This window comes from Mus caroli, chromosome 9 (assembly GCF_900094665.2).
Source record: "Mus caroli chromosome 9, CAROLI_EIJ_v1.1, whole genome shotgun sequence".
NCBI lineage: Eukaryota > Metazoa > Chordata > Mammalia > Rodentia > Muridae > Mus > Mus caroli.
Window position 1 is genome coordinate 44655605 of NC_034578.1, and position 25303 is coordinate 44680907.

The 25303-nt window shown below is 43.8% G+C and overlaps 1 protein-coding gene across 6 annotated transcripts in view; it reads left to right on the forward strand.

The window, feature by feature from the left end:
• Cadm1 (cell adhesion molecule 1) overlaps positions 1 to 25303 on the forward strand; it is a 322424-nt gene that overhangs the window by 264236 nt on the left and 32885 nt on the right. For 3 of the 6 annotated variants that reach the window (XM_021171380.2, XM_029481673.1, XM_021171381.2), the window contains exons 4-8: positions 2742 to 2879; positions 4657 to 4815; positions 15294 to 15393; positions 19050 to 19222; positions 23981 to 24064. In XM_021171380.2, coding sequence (XP_021027039.1) covers positions 2742 to 2879; positions 4657 to 4815; positions 15294 to 15393; positions 19050 to 19222; positions 23981 to 24064 — 654 coding nt within the window. The remainder of the gene's footprint in view (positions 1 to 2741; positions 2880 to 4656; positions 4816 to 15293; positions 15394 to 19049; positions 19223 to 23980; positions 24065 to 25303) is intronic. The other 3 variants (XM_021171384.1, XM_029481674.1, XM_021171382.2) reach the window with 1 other exon arrangement.

The window sequence follows — 25303 nt, forward strand, 5'->3', positions numbered from 1 at the left end:
TTCGAGGCCAGCCTGGTCTACAAAGTGAGTTCCAGGACAGCCAGGGCTATACAGAGAAACCCTGTCTCGAAAAACGAAAAAAAAAAAAAAAAAAAGTGAGAGAATAAGCATAAGATACCCAAAGCGCAAAGCACAGCCAACAGACAGCGGCCATACCACACGCCCCTGCGACTTAGTATCTGGGTGGCATCTCAGCTACCCCTGGATCTGTTCCCACTAAGAGAGTGCCTGCATTCTGAGTGCCCATGACCGTGTTTCTCAGGAAGTGGGAGAAGTCCTCCATTCAGAGGAATTCCAGCATTGTCCCTGTGGCTTTAGCTATTTGCCCTCTCTTGGATCCTTAGTACCATACTTGGACAATGACATTAGTGATTATTGCTCTCATCAGGAAGTGCCCAGTGTGCCAACTTCAAGGACCTTTTTATCCAGTTGTTAGTTCCCCTGGGGACCTCAAGGCCACCTTTTCTCTTCTGGGCCCTAATATGTCTGTGAGAACGCTCTATGGCCTTTGACACCCTAGTCTTCTTTCTCCCTCTCTGGTGCTATCACTTCCATGATCTTTGTCCCTTAGGCTTAGTGACTGGTTTCCAGGACATCTGATCCACAGGAGCATGTCTCCCTTCTCCGGTGACCAGAGTGCAGGATCTGCTTATTCCCAGTACCTACTGTCCATGGCAGTCTGTGGCCCACCTGGCCGTCATTTGCACAAGTAAACCATGTAAAGGACACAGCCAAATCAGCCCAATTTCTCTGTCACCCCCTTTTTGGGTCTTTAAAAATTGCATCAGATGTACCCATCTAAACTACATGTTAAATTGTCTCCTACTTAGTTTTTAAAATGTAAGCCAGGGGTATTTCTTTGCCACAGTACGTAAGTACTCATTTGGGCCAGACCATATCAGCAAGCCACCTGATTGAACAAGTGTGGGCTTTTTTTTTTTTCCTCATGCAAGGGGACCAGAGAGCAGAGTGCCTGCTCCAGCAGCTGCCCCCTCCCTACTGCCACAGTGTGCCATCTTGCTGAGAAACACATGCAACAAACAGTTTTGTTTCCCCCTTTTCATCAGCCCCTAGAAGACTTTTCAATCGCTCTAATTCAGTATGAAAGTCTTCCTGTGGACAGAATTTTCACATTGGACTGAAACAGTTGGAAATCCCAAATAACATGGTTTAATCCCATAATTTATTGAAGCCGTATCAGAGATGTATTATTCAACTTGATGGTCAGGATGGCATGTTTATACATATTTAATTTCTTGTTTCTCTTCTGAGTTGAGAAACTTATTAATCATAAGTCTCAGCCCTGTCTTTGCTTATTCATGGTGGCCAGGGCTCATATTCTTAGACTCACACTACTGAATTCTGTATTCTTACTGATTTTTATTTCAGGAGGCTCAGTCTTGAGGTAGGACGACACATTGTATGAAGTTTCACCTTCAACTTAGTTTCATATTTTAAAAAAATAAAAATAAAAAAGGTAGCTTTAGTCATCAGCTTCACTACTGTCACACACGGAACCTCGATTGTTGTCAGTGTGTCAGCCCCCAAGCCTTTTGTTTTAACTTCTTTATTACAGAGGTATTTAATATGCTCATAGACAAATGTTTTAATTCTGATATCTGAGTGCCTTTCAAGCGCCTGGGAGTCTCTTTTTCCTTTGGTTCCTGAGATCTGAGCATTGGGACTCTGAGTATGGTAAATGCCTGCACACACCTGGCATTTCCTGTATTGTTGAGCATTCTTTTCAGTGGTGCTCTGCCCACTAGAGGACAGGCGTGTGCCCCGACTTCTTTCAGTCCTGGTTCAGTAGAGCCGGCTCTGAGGCGTACTTTTTCCATCCGTGTTTGTGGTGAGTGGTTCTTCTAAGGGACCCCAAGCTTTTTATCCTTGTTAGTAGACTTTGAAGTCTTTTTTATGAAGATTGAAATCCAAGGGTTGAATTCAAGGAGAATTATTGCTTTCAGGGACTTCCAGGTAAGGGCATTGATTTTAATACTGTCTGCTACTCTTGATTTTATATCTGTTTCCTTACCCATTTTCTTTTTTTTTTTTTTTAAAGATTTATTTATTATATGTAAGTACACTGTAGCTGTCTTCAGACACTCCAGAAGAGGGAGTCAGATCTCGTTACAGATGGTTGTGAGCCACCATGTGGTTGCTGGGATTTGAACTCTGGACCTTCGGAAGAGCAGTCGGGTGCTCTTACCCACTGAGCCATCTCACCAGCCCTTTTTTTTTTTTTTAAAGAAAGATTTATTATTATACATAAGTACACTGTAGCTGTCTTTAGATGTGCCAGAAGAGGGCATCAGATCTCATTACGGATGGTTGTGAGCCACCATGTGGTTTCTGGGATTTGAACTCAGGACCTTCGGAAGAGCAGATGGTGCTTTTACCCACTGAGCCATCTTGCCAGCCCACCCATTTTCTTATGATGACTGTCTAGACTGTTAATCCTCAGTCAGTGATAATTCAGGAATCGGAGAGTGGTCACTGGTGACTAACTAGGAGACATTTAGGAAAGACATTCTGAGTTAACTGACGATGCCTGATCTGCCTTACCTGACATTGTCTCTCCAGTTCTTCCCTTCCTCTGGCAGTTTGTCATCTGGAAGTAATCCCATCAGCAGTGTCCCTTGTCTGCCTCCTTATTGGTAACAATAACACTGGTCCCTAAGGAAGAGGAGAATCTGTCCATAAACAGGCCCTGTGCTTATAAAGCATATGTGTTTAATTTGTAGTTCCTCCACGTAACTTGATGATCGATATCCAGAAAGACACGGCAGTTGAAGGGGAGGAGATTGAAGTCAACTGTACTGCCATGGCCAGCAAGCCAGCGACGACCATCAGGTGGTTCAAAGGGAACAAGGAACTCAAAGGTATGATGGAGACAGCCCAGGTGCGAGGCAGTCAGCTGGCCCTCAACTCTAGCAGGGCCTTTGTGGAAATTACAAACAGTTGCTTGTGAACCCAAACTATCCATTCAGATCCGGCTTCTGACCAATTAGCAAAAGCATCTCAGGCCAGAATGGAATGGGTTTCTTCGCCTTCTCTCATCCCCAACCCTGTGTAGTTCAAGAGTTGGTGGTGAACCAAATGTGAATGCTTCAGACAAGGAAGATCCTGTGTCAGAGATATCCTGAAGTCTGAGGCTGTGTCTGTCTGTGCCTCAAAATTCTATCCTGTTTTGTGGTGACTTGATGGCTCAGAACCCCACATTTTCATGCTGTGCATTTTTGTAAAGTTCCAGGCCATTCATTCTAACATGCATCGCACCGTCCTTCAGCTGTAGGTATGTGCTCTCCTGCAAGACTGTTGCATTACAAAGTAAGAGCTTATGTTAATTATGAATTTACAGAGATGACTTTGATGGTGAACATGTAATTCTGGTGCCCGATTTGCCATCGTAGTCTTCTGCAAAGTCTCTGACTTTGGAGTGACCCTACAGGCAGCTTTTATAGCCCTGGGCATTTTATATTGCTTATCCTGTCTCTCACGGTTGGCAGCCTTTGGCTCTGTTTCTTTTCTAGGTTGCCCTGAAAGTAATGCCTGAACAAAGGACTCTGGAACTCACCTCTATTTAACAGAAATACTTAGCCATGTGCTTCAGTTCCCTCTAAAAAGGAAACAATAATACTAGGGTATTGTTTTGAGGATCAAATGAGTGAATATTTACAAAGCATTGAGGAAGTGCCTGAAGCACAGTAAGTGCTGAAGGTGCGCTCATTAAATAAATAAATAAACAGTGGCGTGGCCGTCTATATCCAGAAAAGGAGACCAGCAAACCTCCAAAAGCGCGTTCTGCCTTAAACCCCTACTTCCTAGGTATGCCTTTAGAAGGGAGGAGTTTTTTTATTTCCCCTCTGCTTCTGTCTAAGTGAATTGAGCCATTAAATGTAGACTGATACGTACAAAACATTCACAGAAAGTTAATGGTGTGCCGTGCTTTGGGAGTTGCTGGGTGCAGGAAGGGACAGCCTAGGCCTATTCACTCCCTCCGGAAGCCTTCTCCCTCCTTTACTGGGCGGTCTTGGACTTGTCTCCCATCTGGCCCAAAGCCCTATGTCTTTCTTTGCTCTAACCCCCTGCCACTGCATTTCTTGTGGTCTTCCAGAAGTCTCCGAGTTTAAACATTTCAATTACAATTTCAATTAGATAAATCCATTTAGTTACTTTTCCTCCGAATCATGGATGGTGGGGGTAGGCAGTGGGGCTTGTTTTTGTCTCCACTGCTGACGGAACTACTTAGGGGATTTGGACTTCACCCTGGGTTTTCAGTGGCATGACAGCCTTGTAGATATTTGAAGTTCTCATGGTTGTAGGAGAGAAAAGCTTATTTTCCTTCCTCCTCCTAATGCCACAGGCAGCCAAGTGTCAAAATGGTTGAACTTTCGACTGACTTGGCAGGAAGGTTCAAGATAGAATAAATATACATAATATATTTGAATTAAACTAGTGTGTATTGCCTAGCTTTGGAATCTATCTGGACCACTGTTACACAAGGATGAAAGAAGGAAACTAAGGGAAATAACCATTTTATGAGGTCTTGGGTCCCAGATTGCCCTGACCTGTGACGTTGCCATCTTGTTACCTAAGGTAACACTGTTAGGGGTAGGGAGAAAGGAAAAGGATGGTGATCTGTTTTGTCTCCCACAGGCAAATCAGAGGTGGAAGAGTGGTCGGACATGTACACTGTAACCAGTCAGCTGATGCTGAAGGTGCACAAGGAGGACGATGGGGTCCCGGTGATCTGCCAGGTGGAGCACCCTGCGGTCACTGGAAACCTGCAGACCCAGCGCTATCTAGAAGTGCAGTGTGAGTAGCCGAGCACCTTGTTTTGAGGCCTGTGCTTGGAAGCTCCTTCACTGGAAGTCCATATGCATTCTGTATGGTGTACGTGGGTTGTTCCTCTGTTGTTCTGGTAGAAGAGTGATCGAAAGATCATCCTGCTGAAGGGCTACTGTAGTACCAAGTGCCAATGAGAACGTGAAGATACTGCTGCCAACTCAAACATGAAGCTAAAGCAGTGCCAGTCTGCTTTAATGTGGCTTAAAATCAGCTTCTTTCCGTGTTCACTGTCATCATTCCCGGGCCAACGAAGTCTTCAGTGATTCCCTTTCCCTCTCTAATCCACCATAAACAGGATGTTTACAATTTTATTCCCATTTCTTACCAACATTTTGTTCTAAGGTGCATGTTCTATGTAGCTTTAGTTAGAAAAAGGTGTTGAAAGTTAAAGCTGATCCGTAATTCTGCACGGTAGCGAGACTGTCCCTAGCCATCCCCTGTAAACTAGAGAAAAGGTTCTCCTTGTCTTCTCCTCCAGGCCCTTCTGCTTCAGAGGCTGAGGGTGGAGGGAGCTTTCTGTCCAAAGCCATGCTCCATCCAAGACTGTGACCACATGACCCTCTGCTCTCACTTTTCTCCAGAAGATTTCTCCTGTAGTCTGGCCTGTGGCAGTCCGAGGATACGGTGGAATGTGTCTAGTGGGTGGTGGTGTGAGGGTTTGGGTGGGTGAGCAGTGATTAGAGATCTGATTGGGGAAAGGCATTGCCAACTGTGGGAGTTCTTATGTTAGTGCCTTAGGGTCACCATATCAATTGGCAATGTCACAGACCTGTCCCAAAACCACAGAAATCCACTCACAATTCTAAATGCCAAAGGAGCAAATCGGGGGGCTTATTTGGACCACCTTCCCTCCAAGACCTTAGAGGGGGTCCTTTCTGCTTCTTAGATGGCCAGTGCTCTGCGAGTTCCCCCAAGGGGTTAGGGTAGTGGTTCTCACCCTTCCTAGTGCTATGGCCCATTATGTTCCTCATGTTGTGGTGACCCACCAACCATAGAATTATTTTCTTCGTTGCTACTTTATAACTGTAGTTTTTGCTACTGTTATGAATTGTAATATGAGTATCTGTATTTTCTGACGGTCTTGGGTGACACTTCAGAGCCCATTGCCAGCCATCACTCAGGAGGCTTGGGTGTCACATAAGACAGTGTCGCCGAGTTTAGGGCCCACCCAGATGATCCAGAGTTTTCTCATCTTGAGATCTTAAAGACTCCACGTGCAAAGTGTCTTTTCCAGACTAGGCCATATGCATGGGTTCTTGGGGCTTGAATTTGCCTTTGGAAGCCATTTTTCAGCGGCTACCCTTTTTATTGTGTATTTAAATTGTCCAAGTAGAACAAGTTATAAACTTGCTTATAAGAGACCATCTTGTCCCAACCTCTTCTTGCCCTTCGAGCATGGCTCAATTTACATTACAGAGTGTAGGTTTTTCTTGTTAATTCATTTCCTCTACTTCATTATATAGCTTCATTAGGAGCATCATGCTTATAATTTTCATATCACTAAAACTATTGTGGTGTAATGTCCCTATAATGGGAAAACAGAAATGATCAGATATTATCTAAATTGGCAGATACTAGATTTCTTGTGACTTTGTTAATATGTAATTCATTTAAGCAAACTTAATATCCATTAACGTTCCTTGTAGGGGCCCATTAGCTTTAATAATACATTAGCTCCTTTGTGAGTCCTGAGTGGATATCCACCCAGTTTCCACCCCTAAACCCTTTAAGTAGTTTCCCGGAGTATCTTTTAAATAGAGTATAGCCCCTCCCACCTACAAAATTGCATTCACTGCCAAATGCAGAATATCTCAGGCTGTCTGCCTCCTACCCTGGAAAGTGTGGTAATGATTCCTAGCCTCGTTTTCATTTTCTGTAGACTCAAAAGGGATTTGTCCTTCAAGGAAAATGAATACAGTTCTATATCTGAATCCATTTGGCTCCAATCTAACAAAATGCTGTGGGCTCCTCTCTTCAGGAGAGGCACTGGAACACCTTCCAAAGATGAGTCTGAAACTACTGATCATTTCATCACGACAGCCTATCCCTCAACTAAAATTATATAAACATTACGTTCTTGGTGCTTTTAATAGATAGATAGATAGATAGATGAAAAACATCTTATATAAAGGAAGGTTATACATTGCAGCACTTTATATAATTCAGAAAGGGAATTGGGGGGGTCTGGTTTTTAATCTTAATTAAGACTCTTGGAACTTAAGAAAGTCACCTGGCTCTTCAGTCTATGAATATCATTCTATTCCCAGAACTGTGTTGTGCTTGTGAAATCAGCCAGCAAGTCTTCATTCCCAACCAACTTGAATCTCCTTGAACACCATTAGCCCTTCCCTATCAGAAGCCTCCTGCCCCCAAGGCTGAAGCTCCGGTGCATTAGGCCCTAAGTCTGCTCTCAGTGAGTGGTGGGAGCTTAGCTCCAGTCCCTCACAGCGGTTCTTTCTCTACAGCCAGGCATCACTGTCTTGGGAGAGGACAGGGTCCTCCATCTGTGTAGACACTGAGTTGCTGGAGATACCAAGAAGGAATAACAGTGCCCTTCTCCCCTCCTCCCTTTTAAGTTGACTCAAGTCCCTGAAGTTATCACCTTTATAGGGTCACTAATCCCTAAAACCTCCTTTAATATCAGTATACTGGGGGTAGGGGGGGGGAATTAAATCAGTCACCACATTTTGCTTGCAATATAAGGATTTCATCTGCCCAATAGAGTTCTGCTAATTTCTTCAATCACTGATAAGACCTATTTTCCTTAGGCCACTTTATTGTTTGAACCTGACTATGATCTGTATGTTAAAAGCCATAAAATTATGTATTTTATTATGTGATTTAATCTAAAAAATATTAAATATACCATTGTTCTTTTTAATGTCATCTCCTTTGTAAGCTAAGAAGATTTCTTCAGGATATCGTCAGGGATCAACATAGAATCACCAGGAAATAGTGACCCCCACAGCCCTCACACTGTCCCCAGTTAGAAGGCCAGAGGGAACGTTGGTCTGAGTACTCTTTAGTAGCCTCAGTTGTTCTCATCCTGGCCAATTTTGGACAAAGAAGGTTTATGGAATGAGCTCTCTGCCCCATCTAAGATAAATGAATGTCAACCAGGCCATGAGCAGGGCTATGTGACTGGTGGTGAAATCCCATACAAGCTAGGTCCTCCTTTACAAATGACGTTCAGAGGGAGATGAAATTTCCCTCACTGTGCCCGTTGACTGTCCTACTTGAAAGGAGACAGAGGGAGGAGCCATGAAAAGAAAGGGAGGTATGTACATCTTCCCTTCTGCTGGAATCCTCCATGCTGCATAGTAGACAAGGTTTGAGCTGTGACTGGGCCTGGCTTCTTTTGTGTCTTGTGGATTCAAGTCCTAATTAATTGAACTAGTATTTGTAGTGTTTGTTTGTTAGCACCTCTATTTGTGGTACCAGGAGAAATTGTTGTGCCCAATTATGTGAAAAATCAGCCAGATGTGTGTGCTGTCATACTTTTAATAACCCTTAAATTTTGGTGAGTACAGATATTAATTGTGTAGTATGCATTGAAGTGATTAACATCAATGTAATTTATCATCTGGAGATTTCTGAACATAAATAAATGAGTTGTTTTGTTGAGCAAGGTGTTGACCCCTCCAGAATCAGTGAATTAAAAGTCCCCCCTCCTCTTTTTTATTATAAATATGAAAGGCACCACAGTCAGCCAAGTGTTGAGTTATTTGATTTTCTGGGGCATTAGCCGCTCTTGTTTGTGACATTCCCCTGTTGGGTGCTCGCTTGCAAGCTCATTAATAAGGTTTTCTCATAGGAACATTGCTGGGAATGTTGTATGAAGAACATACAGTAGGGCTCTTGCTTTGCTAGCTTTCATTCTGAGGCCCAGCAAGGGTACAGCAGCATGCAGCTAAATGTTTAAAACAGAAAATAATTATGTTAGCAAGGTAGAATTCCGAGCTCTGCGTTCTTAGAAGCTACGCAGAGAACGACCGCTTGTGCTTTTTGAATCTGCTGATCTGTATGACCCCTAACGTCCTTCTGTGCTTCTTTTCTTCTTCCCCATCTTGCAAACGCCTTATAGGTGTGTTACCCAGATGTCCGCCGTGCTTGATTAGAGCAGAGTGTGACTCAGTCGCAGCACTGTTAGTACAGCTTCAGATCTGAAGGAATGCGCTCCTGTCAGATAACAGCCTGTTTAAACGAGACCAGTTCACTGTCTGCGTGCTAAAAGAAAACTGTCTAAATAGCATCAAGGTGGCAACACACGGCGACATAAGCTGGGAATTCAAAGGGAAGTTGTGACCTCCAGTATGGAATTCTGAGTGTCCTGCTAAAGGAAACAAAGCCTTGCTCTGGACGCAAGGCAGCCTGAGCTGGGATTCCTGCTGGGCGCCTTCCGTCTTCCCCACCACAGCCTTGCTCTTTAGAATGTTTTGCAAAACATCCTCATTTTGTTCAGGTTTTGCCCATTTATAAAAAGAGAGAAACAAATGAAGAGCTGAGTCTAGAAGGGATAAATGAAACAAAGCTCCCAGAAACTGGTATTAGAGCACCTCCCCGCCCGATTACCACCTGACAGCTAATCACAGACATGGGCATGGCTCTCAAAATGAGTTTTATTGACTGGGTGTAGCCAGGTATTTTATAAATCCATATCCCCATCCATCCAAGCTCTAGAGAAGGGTAGGTGGCTCTCCCTGCACCCCTACCTCCCATCCCCTCAGCTAGAGGAAAATTGGGCATTGGAGAGATGATCAAAATTTGTTCTTTATCTGTGACAAAATGAATGTTTCTGTGATATTGATAGTGCCCTGTGGTGATGGAGGATGAAAAACCTGGAAATTGGGAACTCCCTCCTGTTTAGACTGGAGGATAAAGCTTCCCACAGCAGCTGCTTGGCTCCTCCCCGGCTCTCCCAGGTTAATTCTGTTCCCAGGTTGTATTCTTAAAGTGAGCACAGCTGTGTTCTCAGATTGGGCCCGTTGGTATCTGGTCTCTGTGTTCTGTGTCCAGCAGCCTCCAGTGTGTGTATTCATGAGCTGGGTTCAGAGAGGTTATCTCAGAGATTATTATTCCTTATGAGAAGCAGTCAAGGCAGAGAGACCGCTGATTGAAGCCCAGTTTGTAACCTAGCATTCTTTGTGCAAGTTCAGACCAGGGACATCTTGGAGTTCCTGGAGTTTCCGTGGACTGTGGGTAATGGAGCCCACAGGACCAAAGCAGGCAGGGTTGGGCAAGTTGAGAATGATCCCTGGGAGAAAGGCCTCTGCCTTCCTTAGCTTTGCCCCACAGACAACCCACTGCCGCTGCCCCTGACCTTAGTGGATAAAAGATGGCTCTGGTTTGGTGTAAAGATCCAGTTCTTACATAGTAAGCTCGTCTCCTAATGTACACCCTGCCTGATGGGTTTTAGCGCACCATAAGATTCTGATTCTGTGGGAAGGTAAAACGGTTTCAATTTAAAAAGAATAGTCAAGGAAATTTCTTGATCATATCCCTAGAGATTCTAGAAATGTCAGGTAACTGTGCCAAAAATGCAGGTTCAACAGTCAAATTACCTGGGCTGCTCCTCAAACTTGGGGAACTGGCTTGATCTCCAAAACAGACAAACCTACAGACTTACCGTATTTTGAGGCTAAGACAGACTTGTGTATTTGTTACTATTGTACCTCGTGGATTCTTAGTGGGAAATGGCATTGTCTGGTGCTGCTGATGCTCTCTTAAGTAGGGTTGTTTTATGCCCGTCTTAATCTTTTATGATAGCCCTTCCCTCTTCAAGAAGTATAGTTGGTTGGTTTTTTATCATCTTTTCTTCTTTCCTTTGTTTGTTTGTTTGTTTTGAGGCAGATGTCTCACTCAGTAATCCAGGCTTCCCGGAACTCACTCTGTAACCCAGGCTGATATCCAACTCATGGAAATCCTCCTGCCTCAGCCTCCCAGCTGTTGGGGTTACAGGTAGTGAGTATAATTTTAAGTGCTGCAAACCATACCAGACACAGACCTTTCACCTTGAGAGCAAACAAACAGCTGGGGAAGTTGTCACTCCTGTCTCAGGACAATAGAAAGGAAGCACTTTACAGCCTTCCCCTTCCCTTCTCTGGGAGCACTGTGGACCTGTTCCCAGCCAGGTGTGTGTCGTCTCCTTGGGTGCCCTACGTTGCCCTCTTCTCATTACAAAGCTGTCTTCCCCGGCACTTTAGACAACTGAATTGTAGGAGCTGATTTTGGCTTTGCGCTCAAACAGCTTCTAATACCAACCAAATCTCGGGTTAATCTTTGCATTGTTGTTCTACTCCAAACTGCAGTAATCCTCCATGATTGACAGACTCCTCAGCCACTGCTTCCTGCAAGCTCCAGTGCACAGGGACTGACCCAGACCCTCTCCTAGCCAGACTGGTAGTAGCCTTAACTGATGCTGCCCTGGGGGGGGGGGGTTCTGAAAACGTGAGCCCTTGATCTACAGGCGTCAAACCCCACACCCAGTGTGTTTCTGAACATTAGATGAAAATGAAACATGGAACTTGGAGATTTGCACTCAAGCCCTTGTAGTTACAGGTAGAGATTTTCATGCAAAGCCCTTGGGCCTGGTTATAGTAGCCATGTCAAAGAACATTTGATGTCAGCATGCCCTGATTTAGAACTTCTAGGAAAAAGAGGGAAAGTTGCAGGCGCCCCTGGGATAATAGCTCTCCTGCTGGGGTATCAGGACACTCCCCCTGGCCTCAGTTCTTCTGCTCTCTGCCACATGGGAAAGATGGCATCCTAGTCAAAGGGGCTGGGGACCACAGACCTGATATGCTAGGGTCAGGCTTCTGAGAGGAGCCTGCGCGTCTTCATTTGCATAGGAAATTGACATACAGGTTACAGAATCTTGAGTTTCATCTTCTAAGAAGATCACAGAACAGAGTGCAAGGTCAAACTGGCATGAAATCAATTGTAATCTGCCAGCAAGCCATTCAGACCTCTTTAAGAGTTCCCTTTATATTTCCCCCTTTGTAGACAGAGGAAAAGAACATTTAAGGAATGTCTCATCAAATCAGAATGCCTTCCTAAAATTATTTTTTTAATTGGTTGCTACAAGAGTCTGCCCTATGGCCTCCTGGTATTTAACCCTCTGTGCAACTTTGACTAATGAACAAATTTTGTCGGCTGTAGTGGTCTTGCTAAGTGTATTGTAGAGGGTTTAAGAGAAAGTACAATGTATTATGAAAACCTCAGATCTTTCCACCTAATTGATTGGCTGTTGCTGATGCCAGCGCTTACAAGTGTGATGCTCCTTAAGTGCACAGGCCTAACTATTTCCTTATTTTTTTATAGAGCAGTTCCATTTTAAAATGACATTAAGCCATTCTGAGCGATATGTCACTGGACAGTTATCGCACTTGGGTAGAAAGTGTCATCTGGCTTTTAGCCTTGCGCCTGACGACACCAACCGAGGCATAAAATGATCCCCCAGAAAATGTACTAGGCTTTACCTCATTACTCAAAGATAAAGCTTGGAGTCTGATTCTGTTTCAGAGAAGATTTGGTAAGTTATAACATTTGATTTATGAACATAATTAAAATATAAATGATGAGCTCACACTCTGCAGTCAACTATCTGGATGGTTTGACATTTTGCCATCCTCCTAGAGTAGCCAGGGTCTTTTCTGGGAGCATTCAATGCCCCTGAGACATCACTGGAATCCCCAGGTCTCTGTTCCACCTGCTGAAGATCCTTACGTTCCTCAGTTAGGGCAGAGCAAGAAGATGAGATTTGCCTTCAAGTTTCCTGCCGCCTCGGGGTTAGATCTTAGAGTTCAGGCCTTCTGTGTGGTTTATAGGGAATGAAGACAGCTCGGCTGCCCATGGGCAGATAATATGCCATAAATACCGCGTGTGTCTATGGAAAGGGAACTTTTCTATATAATACAAGCAATATTGATGTGCACGTTTCCTGCCAGCCATTAAGGTCATGCGGCAGCTGTGTCCACACATAACCTGGTACAAGTTTTCCTGGGACTGGACCATAATTAGAGAAAAGAAATCAGTTATCAAAACTGAAGGTGTAGCTTTTGTGGCTTAAAATACAAATTTTAGGTATGACAAGCCCTTCACTCATTCTTCTTGATTTGTGTGTGATTGACAACCAGTACACATGTTTTTTAAAATATATATATTTAACGAAAACAAACCCACTGGTTCCAGAGAGGCAGGGTGGACTAGAACTGTTCCTGCTCTCTTATTACTGATGGAAGCTGAGCATGGGAAGACCGGAATGCATTCTCTGGAAATCCACTCTTCCAGTTTGCTTGTAAGTTACACAGAGGAGAGAAACAATAGAAATTTTGCGTGCAGGCCACAAAGCATAGACCAGCAACTCCAGACCAGAAAGAAAGAGCAGCAAGCACACATTAGTAGCACAAACCAACCAGTGCAGACCAAGAGAGCAAGAAGCATGCTCTAGCAAGTGCAGATGAGCTGCTGAAGTCAGCAGGGCATGAAAATTAACCTATAAACAAATAGTAAGTCGCTGCCTAGATTTGGACTCCATGTTTATGTCAGAAGTCCCCTAAGCAAGAGTTCTTGGATGCTTTTTGGTTTCTGAGTATGAATTATTAGACAGGCTTTTCCGTTATCTGTGTGTCACAACCTCACATTCGTTTCTCTTTCTCCTTTTAAAACACAGATTTCATCAAATAGCTATGTGCCAGGCAGAAGAAGTTGTATCACTAAAAATAATAGGCATGCAGTGCACTCTAGGGTTCTGCTTGGTCTGAGATATGATCTAAACGTGCTTGTCCAGGAGCTCCTGCTTCGGCCCAGGAGCCAGAGCTAGCTCAAGGTCACCCTGTTTATTCTAGGCAAACATTCCTCCTTTCCCTGATAACATTTATCAGGGTCCTCAACATCTTGCTTTGCCTGTAAGTCCAAGAAAAGAACTGTGTCACTTAGCAGTGGCCATCCGGGCTTTTGTCATCTTTATGTCCTCTAACAAGTGAATATTGTTCTTCAGAAAACAGCACCTATTCCAGTGGGCAGTGCACACAGGTGGGTGTTCAGGGGGCTCTTTTAAAAGAACCGTAATATCTTGTGTGGCATCGAAGAAGGCATGTGGTGGAATCGAGACTAAAGTTTCATCTGGTAACAGCTGTCCTAGGCGAGGTGTCCCATGTGATGACTTCGCTGTGCAGCGGCCATAGCTGCATGAGGGATGAGGTTGGCAGAGCCTGGCCATATTTCTGTCTTCTCTCGTGTTCCTTAGGAAGAATACTAATGAGCCCACCACTACTTGTGAAAGACCCAGGGGCTGTTGTTTAAGTGGTGGGATTGTGTGGGAAAGTAAAACTGTGGTAATTGTTCTAACTTCTCAGCCAACTGATGACCTGCCCTCTCACACTTGGTACTCCTGGGTCCGTTTGCAAAAATACACATTTACAGAGCCACAGGATTAAATGAGAAGCATAGGAAAATATCTGATTCCACTCAGGTTCTGTTTAGAAATGTCTTTGTGTATCTCTCAATGTTGATTCTGAGTACTTCTGCTCCCCTCCCTACACCCTGTGGCCTTCCATCATTCATCTCTGGTACCCATGCATCCCTCGCTAGCAGCCACAGCTTTAAGCCACTGACGGAAGGGAAAATAGCTTGTGTCGCTTCCTAGAATGCACAACTCTATTAGGAAGATATACTCTGCTTTAATTGTGGACTGCCATTGAGAAATGCACTTCAGAATCAGAACCCTCCCCTACTCTATTCCACGGAGCTGTCTGGAATTGTGTTATCTCTGAGAACTTCAACTAGCTGCATCATTCTATGGGTACCAAAGTTGTCATCATTAAAACTTTTGATTATTCCACTATGATCGCATGGTTCCTCAGATAATAGGCTCAGGATGAATGTCATTTCTCTTTCCTCTATGTTTATACCGGGATAGTTTTATTTGGGACCACCCATCTCTCCTGGATCTTTTCTTCATAAAGCAGTTTGAGTGGAATTCGGGAAACAGTTTGATAGAAAGAGCATAGAAGAGATAACTTATTAATATGCAGTGTCAAAACACATTGTCACATGGTAATATGTGTGATATATGATAAAATATATCAATTTTGAACACCACAAAAATCTGCAGCTTCACCTCAGCATGAAGGCAAATGAGTTTCCCTTAGCTTGACTGAGTTTAGAGATAAACTTCAATGTAACAAAATGTATTTCACAGGAATTGTTTGATGTGCCACAGTTGGCTTATGAATCTCTTATCTATTCAAGGTTCACTCCTTAGAGTTATTAGTCAATTTAATGTGAACAAATGCCAGGATTACTAACTAATTAGAAGGATGTTGCTGAAGGCACGTGGATGGGGACCGAGTAAGAGCTGGCGGTGTGGGCTTTGTGACAGGATGCGGGTCTGATCTGCCTGATGCTATCGTTTGCTAAACACCGTGCTTTGTGTTGTCACACAGATAAACCGCAAGTGCATATCCAGATGACTTACCCTCTGCAAGGCCTAACCCGGGAAGGGGATGCATTTGAGTTAACGTGTGAAGCCATCGGGAAGCCCCAGTAAGTTCTGAAGGCCAAGGTTGGCAGAGGGTCGTGAGCAGTAAATGTCACAACATGAAGATGTGCATTCACAGTTCATTGGCCTGTCACCTGTCTCCCAATGTAAAAAAGGATGGGTGACTTTTCAGAAAACGAAGAATATTCAATGACAGGGGAATAAATATCTGTGATTCTTAGTGGTTAGAAGTAGGAGGGAATGCCTTCCTAGTCTAAAATTCTAGTGAATTCTGTCTGTATTCGCGTCATTAACAGGATGGTCAGGGCAATTCTCTCTCTCTCTCTCTCTCTCTCTCTCTCTCTCTCTCTCTCTCTCTCGGTTTTTCAAGACAGGGTTTCTCTGTATAGCTCTGGCTGTCCTGGACCTCACTTTGTAGACCAGGCTGGCTTCGAACTCAGAAATCCACCTGTCTCTGCCTCCCAAGTGCTGGGATTAAAGGCGTGTGCCCCCACTGCCTGGCGGCTATTTTCTCTTACATCAAATTTCAACATACTGGGCCTGGAAAGATGGCTCAGCAGTTAAGAGTCCTTACTGCTAGTGTAGAAGCTCTAAGTTTGCATCCCAGCACCCCAGTCAGGTGGCCTACAGCAGGCATATCTCTCCAGCTCCAGGGACCCAATGTCCTCTTCTGACCCCCACAGATACCCACATATGTGTGCACACACACAAATAAAAATGGTCTAAAATGTCAGTATAGCCTCAGTGCACTAGAATGTCTGCTAACAGCGGTGTTCTTGGTACAGCTGGAAGGTAAGGTTTTCTAGACTCTGATGTGCAGAGGTTGAGGCCAGATGTAGGCAAAAGAATTTGCTTCCAAGAAAAGCACAGTAGTCAACTGAGAGATGCAGGGATGCTCCCATGGGAGAATGTGACTGTTCTGCCTAGGAGAAAGGGAGGGCCGGCAGTCTTGTGCTGCTGAGGAGTGAGATGGCGATGCTCTGCTTACCCCACACAGTAGTCCAGCGTGAGGCAGAGGGCAGCGTGGACCACCACTAACACAGCCAACAAGCTTTGAGGCTATGCTCCCACAAGTACCTCACAGTCTCCTTAGACAAGAAGAGAGCCTTTCATCTTTCTTGTAAAACAAATTATCTTTAATTGTTTTTAAAGGGGGAGGGGGGAATCCCAATTCACAGACTCATGAAGTGGAGGACAGGTCAAGTTGGAATTAAGGTCACTCAAACTTTTAGTGGTACCAAACCAGAAAAGCAGCAGTGAGCTCCCTCTGCTGTCCCTGTGGCATGATTTCTTTCTCCCCCTCACAGTTCAGGTAAGCGGCATCTTCCTGATTCTTATATAAAGACCTTAGAGCATCTTCACAGCTTCCCTCCCAGTCCTTAGAGAGAACTCACCCTGTGACAGCTATGGAGCCAAAAGTGTACTACATTAGAGGGGAGCCTGGCTATGGCCAGTCCCTTTGCCTCCTTCTACTCTCCTTTATCCAGGGGCTAGGGCCTTCCCTCTGCTAGAGGAGGGAGAGCTATAAAGATAACCTTTGGAGGGAGGTGGATCTGGTTCTGTTTTGCTGCTTCTCTGCTGCTGGTGGCTTATTTGATCCCAGCTTTGACAGAGCAGTCTTTTTCTCTTTTAAGCCCTTCAAAAAGATCCAGATCATTCCTTTTATAAACTGATTTATGCCCTAATTAGAAGCTTCCCTTGTCTCTCCAAAATCCCATGTGTGGAGGGGAACCCTTCTCAGGGCCTCTGACTGTTTACAGCAACTGCATTCAACCACCTAGGTCACATTTATGTTGTTTGGATTGCTAACCTATATTTTGCGTCTGTAATTTTTTTTTCTCCTGAAGAAGGTACTATGTTCGTTTACCTGTGCCACAGGGACAGTAAATTACATGTTTCCTTCAGGACATTTTTGCCAGAGAGGGTATTTGTTTGTTCCTCTCAAATTGGAAAGGGCATGTGGCTGTGTGAACAAGCAGGCATTACTCGGCAACTAGCCCTCCTTGCGTATTACCTATTTACTTTCTCAAGAAATTGTATACAATAAAAATGGTAATTTAACTTGCCATTAAATGTTGTGAATATTCTCAGTGCTTACCCCCACTGATTGTTTCAGCTGTCAAGCAGCAGGACTCGAGGCCTGATTGCCAGGCAGTCCTATTTTCCACTGCCTACAAGGACATGTGCAGTACTACCTGCAATAATTCACCGCATTCTGATGACAAACCCTTATGCAATTAAAGAGACTTGTAACCTCACATCTCAGTTGAACAGTGGAACACTACTTAACAGGCCTCACTTGAGTATCAGGGTGTCATTTACACCTGGGTCCCTGCCCATGTCACTGCTCCTAAAGGTAGTAGTAGGGACCAAGAGAAGAATGCTAATGTGTTCAGGCCAGTAGCATCCTACCTGTCAAATAAAAATCAAGACTGAGGATATAACATGCGGGTAAGTGTTTGCCTAGCATTCATCAGGCCCTGGGTTCCGTCTCTAGAATCACATATCACACAAAAGATGATTTTCAGACACTCTAGGTATACCCTTGGTTTTGTAGGAGGATGAAAGAGTCACCTTGAAGAACACAGGTTTCAAGTTCAGTGAGTGAAAGGTATTTGGTGTGTGCGCACTCTTCTCTCTAGAGCATCTTGTCAAATTTGCTTTTCCCTAATGGCTATGGTGAGATATGTGTAGTATTTTAAGTCACTAAAACTTGGTTTTGATAAGCAAGTTCTCTTGTTGGACCTAAAGAGTCTATTTTAAGATGTGTTCATTCATCATTAATCTAAGAGCCAGATGCACTCACAGGGAAAGTCCAGCTATATCTGGCCGTAGAGGAGGTAATAGAGAGAGGGCCAGTTACTGGCCAGGGGCAGATAGAGAAGGTAGACAGAGCCATTCACGTGGCATCTCAGGTGGGGAGAGTCAGGCTAAGGGGAGAGGAAGTGATTGGATCTTTCCAGAATCAAAGGTGATTTTTCCAAACACAGATTAAAAACAAAGCTCTGTTCAAGCCAAGGCTATAATCTCAGCTGCTCTGGAGGCAATCAGGAGACTCACTGCAATTTCAAGGGTAGCTTGGTCTCCATATCAATTTACAGGCCAGCTAGGGCAACTTGAGAGCAAATAGAAATAAAAGAAGGTCAAGGCTATAACCTAGCGGTAGAGCTAGCATATGCCAGTATCCACCAGAGAAAGGGATGGACAGGAGGAGGGCTGATCCAGTGTAAAACTCACACATGCCTTCTGAGCAAGCAAATGTGCAGTGTATTAGTAACCATTGGGTTGATGCGTGTACCGTTAGCCAAGACCTTGCTTTTTTTCTCCCTAATCATTGAGATGATTAACACTGGGTGAGCTCTGTCCTGCCTGAGTTGGTGTGAAACCGCACAGCTGGGCATGTGAGTTGGGCATGTTGGCTTGTTTGCTGAGTTACTAAAAACGACTTAGAAATCATAAGACTCCTGCTTATATCAAGTCTGGAAAGTTTATCAATAGCTGATTCTGGTTTTTAAGAATTATATGGTAGACATGTTTGGCAGTTGCATAGCCTTAGTTTTATGAATTTAGCATCTCTCTCATGGGCCCAGTTACTTGCATCACCCTGCATGGGATTCGTTTGCCGCATGGGTTAAGAAACTGGATACAGATACCTTAGTGGGAAATGATTCTCTGACCTGTCTTTCTTGCCTTCCCACAGGCCTGTGATGGTAACTTGGGTGAGAGTCGATGATGAAATGCCTCAACACGCCGTACTGTCTGGGCCAAACCTGTTCATCAATAACCTAAACAAAACAGATAATGGTACTTACCGCTGTGAGGCTTCCAACATAGTGGGAAAGGCTCATTCGGACTATATGCTGTATGTATACGGTACGTGAGAAGATACAGTGCTCGCCCACTCACTCCTCTGCATGTAGCTGCTGCCTGGGCTTCACCCCAAAGCCTTTGGTCAAGTTGAAAACCAAAAAATTCAGTTGGTCTCCTTCAGGAACTTAAAGAAGCCTGGCCTGAGGTGGACCCCAGTGGTCCCCACCTGGGTCGACAGTGACTGTTCTTCTCTCCCTGTGATCATGGGGGTTCCCCACAAGATCATAGTCTCTGGTCATGCTGAGAAGGAAGGCTGTCCTCAGGCACAGGCCACAGAGCTTATGTTAGAAGTAGTGTCTGAAAAATTCAACCCTACCAATTAGTGGCATTCAGCTGAGAAAGTTTATTCCCAGTGGGTTTTTTCCCATGATGCCTGGGCTAGCCTTCCTCCTGCTTTGATGAGCAGAGCTAACTTCTTTTCCACATGAAGCCATTAAATCCAGAAGACTGCAAGTCAGTAAACTCTCCAAAGAAATATAAGGTTCTTGGTTTACTTGCAGAGACCACCTACACCTTCTGTTTTAGACACAAATGCCAACTTTTTAAAATATGTCTTGTTTTCTTAACATCTTTCTACAGGGTTATTAAAGCATATTATTGTTAATTTCATTTTGGAATCAACAGATAAATATGGAACACCTATGGTGCTGGGTATTTCCCGTTTATAGCTTGCTGTTGATTTTACCTACTGTGAATATGCTCTCTTTAGTTGAGAAGTACACTCTCTTTATAGTCTTATGCTACCAAATTGAGTCTCTTCTGTCCAATTGAACTCTCTTCATTCTACACCAAGAAATAGTCATGCACTGGCTCAACACAGAATGAGTACCCAGAGGCAAAAGCAACATCCTAATGTTATAAATATTTGAATATGGGGACCACGTGTCTGCCTTCATATTAGCTTTGTAAACAGGCCAAGTTAAGTTACATGTGTACGAATATAGGCACCGACACATACATTATACATATTGAATAATATTTGCACTGCACTGTCTCAGAAGCTGTGGATCCTCCTTATGAAGGAAGAAAGGAGAGAGGTTTGAACAGAGACGCATCCTTTATACCATGCCTATGTGGATATGAAATTATAATCCTTAGCCTGTACTTGAGGATTCTTTCCCATAGCGCAGTGATTCTCAGCCTTCCTAATGCTGTGGTCCTATTTGACAGTTCCTCATGTTGTGGTGACCCCCAACCCTAAAGTTATTTTGTTGCTACTTCATATTATAAATTGTAATGATATGTAGGATATCTGATATGTGACCCCAAAGAGGTCATGACCCACAGGTTGAGACCCACTGCCTTAACATAATTCAAAATTAAAAGATCCTATCAAATTCCTATATTGACAAATGTCTAGTCTTTGTCCAGTCTCATTAGTGATCCACAGACAGCTATGTTCTCCTGGGGACTTACGGAAATATACAAATCTCCTTCTCTGCTATATAGATGAGAAAGGACACAAGGCACCCAGTTTTAGCTGACAATATGCAGAGCTGCCCTGTTGCACTGTCTGGCCGGGATGGAAGATACATTCCTCTCTGTGCTTTCCATATATCCTTTCCACTCTGAGGTTTAAGCCTCATGGGAGCATCTCTGACATTAGCGCCCAAGTCTATAGACATCAATATAACTCTTTTTAGAGACTTTATCCACGTTCTCCCTGTCTTTGATGCACTCTAGAGACTAGATTATCTGGAAAAACAGTTCAGCTTACAGTACATACTATTCCTACAGCTCAAGAGGAGAAGCATTTTTGAGGCCTTGTTGGGCAAACATATTTGCATAATTTGGAAAATTAGCTTATAACCAGCATGTGTTGAGCGTTCCCTTCATGCTGTTTCTGGCATTGACAGTTTTACACACTCTCATCTGATGTCCACAACACCACCATGATATGTGCTTATTTTCCATCCCATTTGACATACAATACAGTGAAGCTTTGAAAGATCATACAGTGTAGTCTACTTCACACTGAAGACTGCTTAAGGCCACCATACTGTGAACCCAAAGCCCACTGCAAGGTTGGTCTTTGCAATCCCCTGATTCTCACAGATTTCCAAGCCAAGTCTTTAAAGTAGGATCAGCCTTTTTAGATTAGCGTCCTAGATACTATTATATTATTTGAAAACCAAGTATTGTAGGAACCCACCTACTTAGACAAACACACCTGTATACAAGTGTGTCTCTGATCCAGGATGATCCATCTAGCCTCCTAGGGATTCTCTATCTCTTGGTCCCTAGTCAGAGCACCATTGGAATGGCAGGCTAGCACACTCAACTGAAGTCTTGCTAGTCTGGTAACAAAACAGTCTGACAATTAGGGCAGGGATGGGCAGATAGTCTTTTCAGAGCAATATGCTGTGATACTGCAGCAGTTTTTGAAGTACTCAGTGAACTAAAAGTTGACACACTTGGAAAGCATTTAATTCTCTGGAAGTAATTTCTCTACTTGAAGCTTCTGAATGGCTCTAGCCCAAGTCCCAGTTGGGTTTGGTCTTCTAGCATCCGTATTTCCAGCACAGCTTATTTAGCTTCAGCTCTTTGTGTTTCTCCCTGTTTGTTGTAATGCTGCATGTTGATTTCAGGGCCTCTGCATACTGGGTAAGCACTCTGATGAGCTACATCCCAGCCCCTCGGGCTTCTTAAATAGTGGCCTTGTGCTGCCCTTCTTACTGGAAAGGACCTCAGCAAGGATGTTTCACCCAATAATGGAATATGACTCATTCAAGATATCCTGAACCAGGTGTGAAGGACAAGAATTGCCTAGGAGCGATGGAGATCACTGAATGTGTGCCATTTTTGCATAAGGAGAGGGACTGTGCCCTCTCCCTGACGTCTACCCCCTCATTCATCTCGTCTGCCTTTTGGTTCATAATAATGTCTTCCAATCACATTCACACTCATTCTTACTTTGTCACACCATCCTGAGCTTTGTGCCATTGCATTTAGAAATGGGTTGGGAAATAGCATCAGAGTGTAGCAGGGCCAGGCTTCTGAGTGGCAGTTGTGCCTTCAGTGGCTACACTAGAATTGAAAACCACAGGATTTTCCCCCTGGAAAGGCAGGAGATACCCTGGACAGTTTCCTTGTTGAAGAAAGAGCCAGAATCTCAGTGCCAGCTAGGGTCTCAGCGCACTCGGCTCATCTGTTTCTGAGTTGGCACCTGTCATGGGTGCAACTGTGTTCAAATAAGTTGCCTAGTCACAAAACAAACAAACGAACAAACAAACAAAAACATTTCCTTACTTGTGGCTTCTATAAACCAAAGGGCAAAACTGAAATGATGCTCACACATTTCTAATCCTGTTCTTTCAAGAAGGTAATTTAAATTTCATCATTTCACCATCCTAGAATGAGATTTTACATGAAATTCTTTTTTCTTCTTCTTCTTTTTTTTCTTTTTTTGAGGCTGCAATTAAACAACAGTTTAATTTGCTTGTCTCCACATCTTCAAGGAGAAGTCTGTCATAAAACAGAACCATTTGCTGTTGGTTCTTCCTTACCAAGTTCATACAAGTATGACTGTGTGCGAGAAGCAGTTTGTGAAGGAAATGAAAACCTTTGATTATTGATCAATGATAGTCATCATTTTATGCAGACTTTGCAGCCAAGCACCAAAAGAGTCATCCATCAACTTCCAGGAAGTTGTTCCAAACCCAGTAAAGGTGCAATGTATAATTAAAGTTTTGATGTATTAATTAGACAATCCGAGAGCTCACTTGAAGATAAAAGGACACCAGATGTGTCAGGGAGAAAAAGTTGACGTGCTTTAGATAAAATTTAAAATCAAAAGCCTTCAAATCGTCTTATGCTCTATTATAGCGGAATGATTGCTTAGTTCAAAGTCTCACTGACAATTTAACATATTCAGTTTGATCATCTGGGCTTAGATTTTTTTTTCTTTTTTTTGCCCTTTCCTTATCCCCAAATAATTTTTGAGACGATAGAAGATACAGTGCAACAAGAACCAGACAGCAGCTTCCTATCAGGCTCCTGGTTTCTAGGGTCAAACCTCATTTATATTTAGCTCTCTTGTTTACAAGATGGAAAATGTCCTTTCATTTTTATCACTGTGGTCCACTTAGGTCAAGCTTTTAACACAAGCAAAAGCAACTTATTAATATTTATTAGGTGGAAAAATTTATTGACTTTTAAAAAAAAAATAACATCTCAGTAAAATCTCACTTGCCTGGAACCTGGTACTCAGTCCGCGGTGACATTCTCTCTTCTTTGTACTTATGGGTACAGAAGTGGCTTTCCTTCCTGCTGGGATGTATTGATGGGGAATAATGAACTTAGCATTTGCAGGGAGCTTGTGTGCGGTGTCACGTTCATCCTTGGCTGATGCAGGCCCTTTAAAGCAGCAGCTCTTTCTCCGCTTTCCTCCCATCTGTGCAGTGGAAAGGAAGGGACGGTCATTGTGCTTTCTTGGCACCGAGGTGACTTAGCCTTGACTTTAAGGTCTGGCCGGGCTGGGGGGATCCAGTGTTTTAGATTTTTCATTCCTCACCTTTCTATTTCTCATTTCAATTCTGATTCACTCTGTAACTAAGAAAGCTGTTCTTCTTTTCTTAGCTCTTGCAACTAAGGCCTTAGGTATAGTTTCAGACCTACATCTTCCGAGGAGAAAGAATTTGGTGGTATAAAGAGGGAAGCCATTCAACAAACATCTCAGTGTCTCCATGCCTTTGTTTGTCATTACTGGTCATTGTTGTGTTCAGCATTGTGGGTTTGATTTTCCTTTTTTTTTTTATCCAGATCCCCCCACAACTATCCCTCCTCCCACAACAACCACCACCACTACCACCACCACCACCACCACCATCCTTACCATCATCACAGGTATGGTACCTTCATTGCCATTGGAAATGTCCTGAATGTGTATTGTCTTTTTGGTATAATCAAAAAGAAGACTAGCTGTTCCCTGGAAGGCCTCTGAGCTTAACTGTTCCTCTACTTTGGAACTCCAGAGACACCCAATACTATGTTATTGAATTGAGTCTTAAGGACCCAGGAAGAACTTTAACATCTGAGCTGTTAGCAGATCAGATGCTGCGCACCTTAGCATGAGGGAATTCTTTACGAAGCGATCACTACTCAAAGCAAAAACACTAGGAAAATGGCAGCCTGGCTCCTAGCTTGGCCACAGCTGGTGAAACGGTAAGTACCATGGCCTGGATCACATAATGCCCTGGCCTAAGTTTCATCTTAATCCACACAAAGGAAATATGTGCACCAAGTTTCAGAATGTCTACGTGGGCCACATATGTGTCATCCTCCCTCTTGTGACGGGTGCCTGCTGGCATGGTGGCTGCACAGGCCAGTTGTTGCCTTAGAGATTGCAGGAATCAGACGGAGTCATTGTCTTTTCTAAGTACTTGAATGCACCACCTCTTTATATATATTATATATATCCTCCCTCCTCATCCCAGTGTCCAGTGGATCTCAACGGTTTGATGTTTCATGACTGGAAGCCTTGGAGTTTCTTCTGGTCTAGCAAGATATGACAGTGCATGCCTATACCATTCCAACACAGTGTGCCGGGCTTCCTTAGACCAAGCCTTTCCTGGCAACCATTTCCAGGTGTCCACTCTAAGGAAGGAAAGACTCTCTTGCAAAAGTGACTTTTCCCCTTAGGAACATTACCCGGCAAGTGTCTGAGGTTTCTTTGAACCGCGAGTGCTGTCGTTGTGTCCCTGGACCCCTTGATACACACTGAATATCTCACTGGGTGCTCTTCCGTGTTTACATCCTTAGCGCCCAAGATCTAACAGCCACTTCCTAGAGTCCTGTTCATTTCCTGAAGACATTTTATTTTCCATTTGCTCAAGAGTTGATGAGATGACAGAAAGCAAAGTGCTCTGTGAGAGAGGGAGGCCTCATCACAGATACTGGAATGAGTGGTCTAATCCAGGGTTTCTTCATCTTTCAACTATTACACTGGGACAAAGAACTGTGCCATAAGCCACCACTGAGGGGCTTCCTAAACACTGGTTACAAACACGTGTGCCTATACTAAACGTTAACCCTTCTGAAAATCCATCAATTGATGTGGTGTCTGGCTCCAAACCTGGCTTCCTC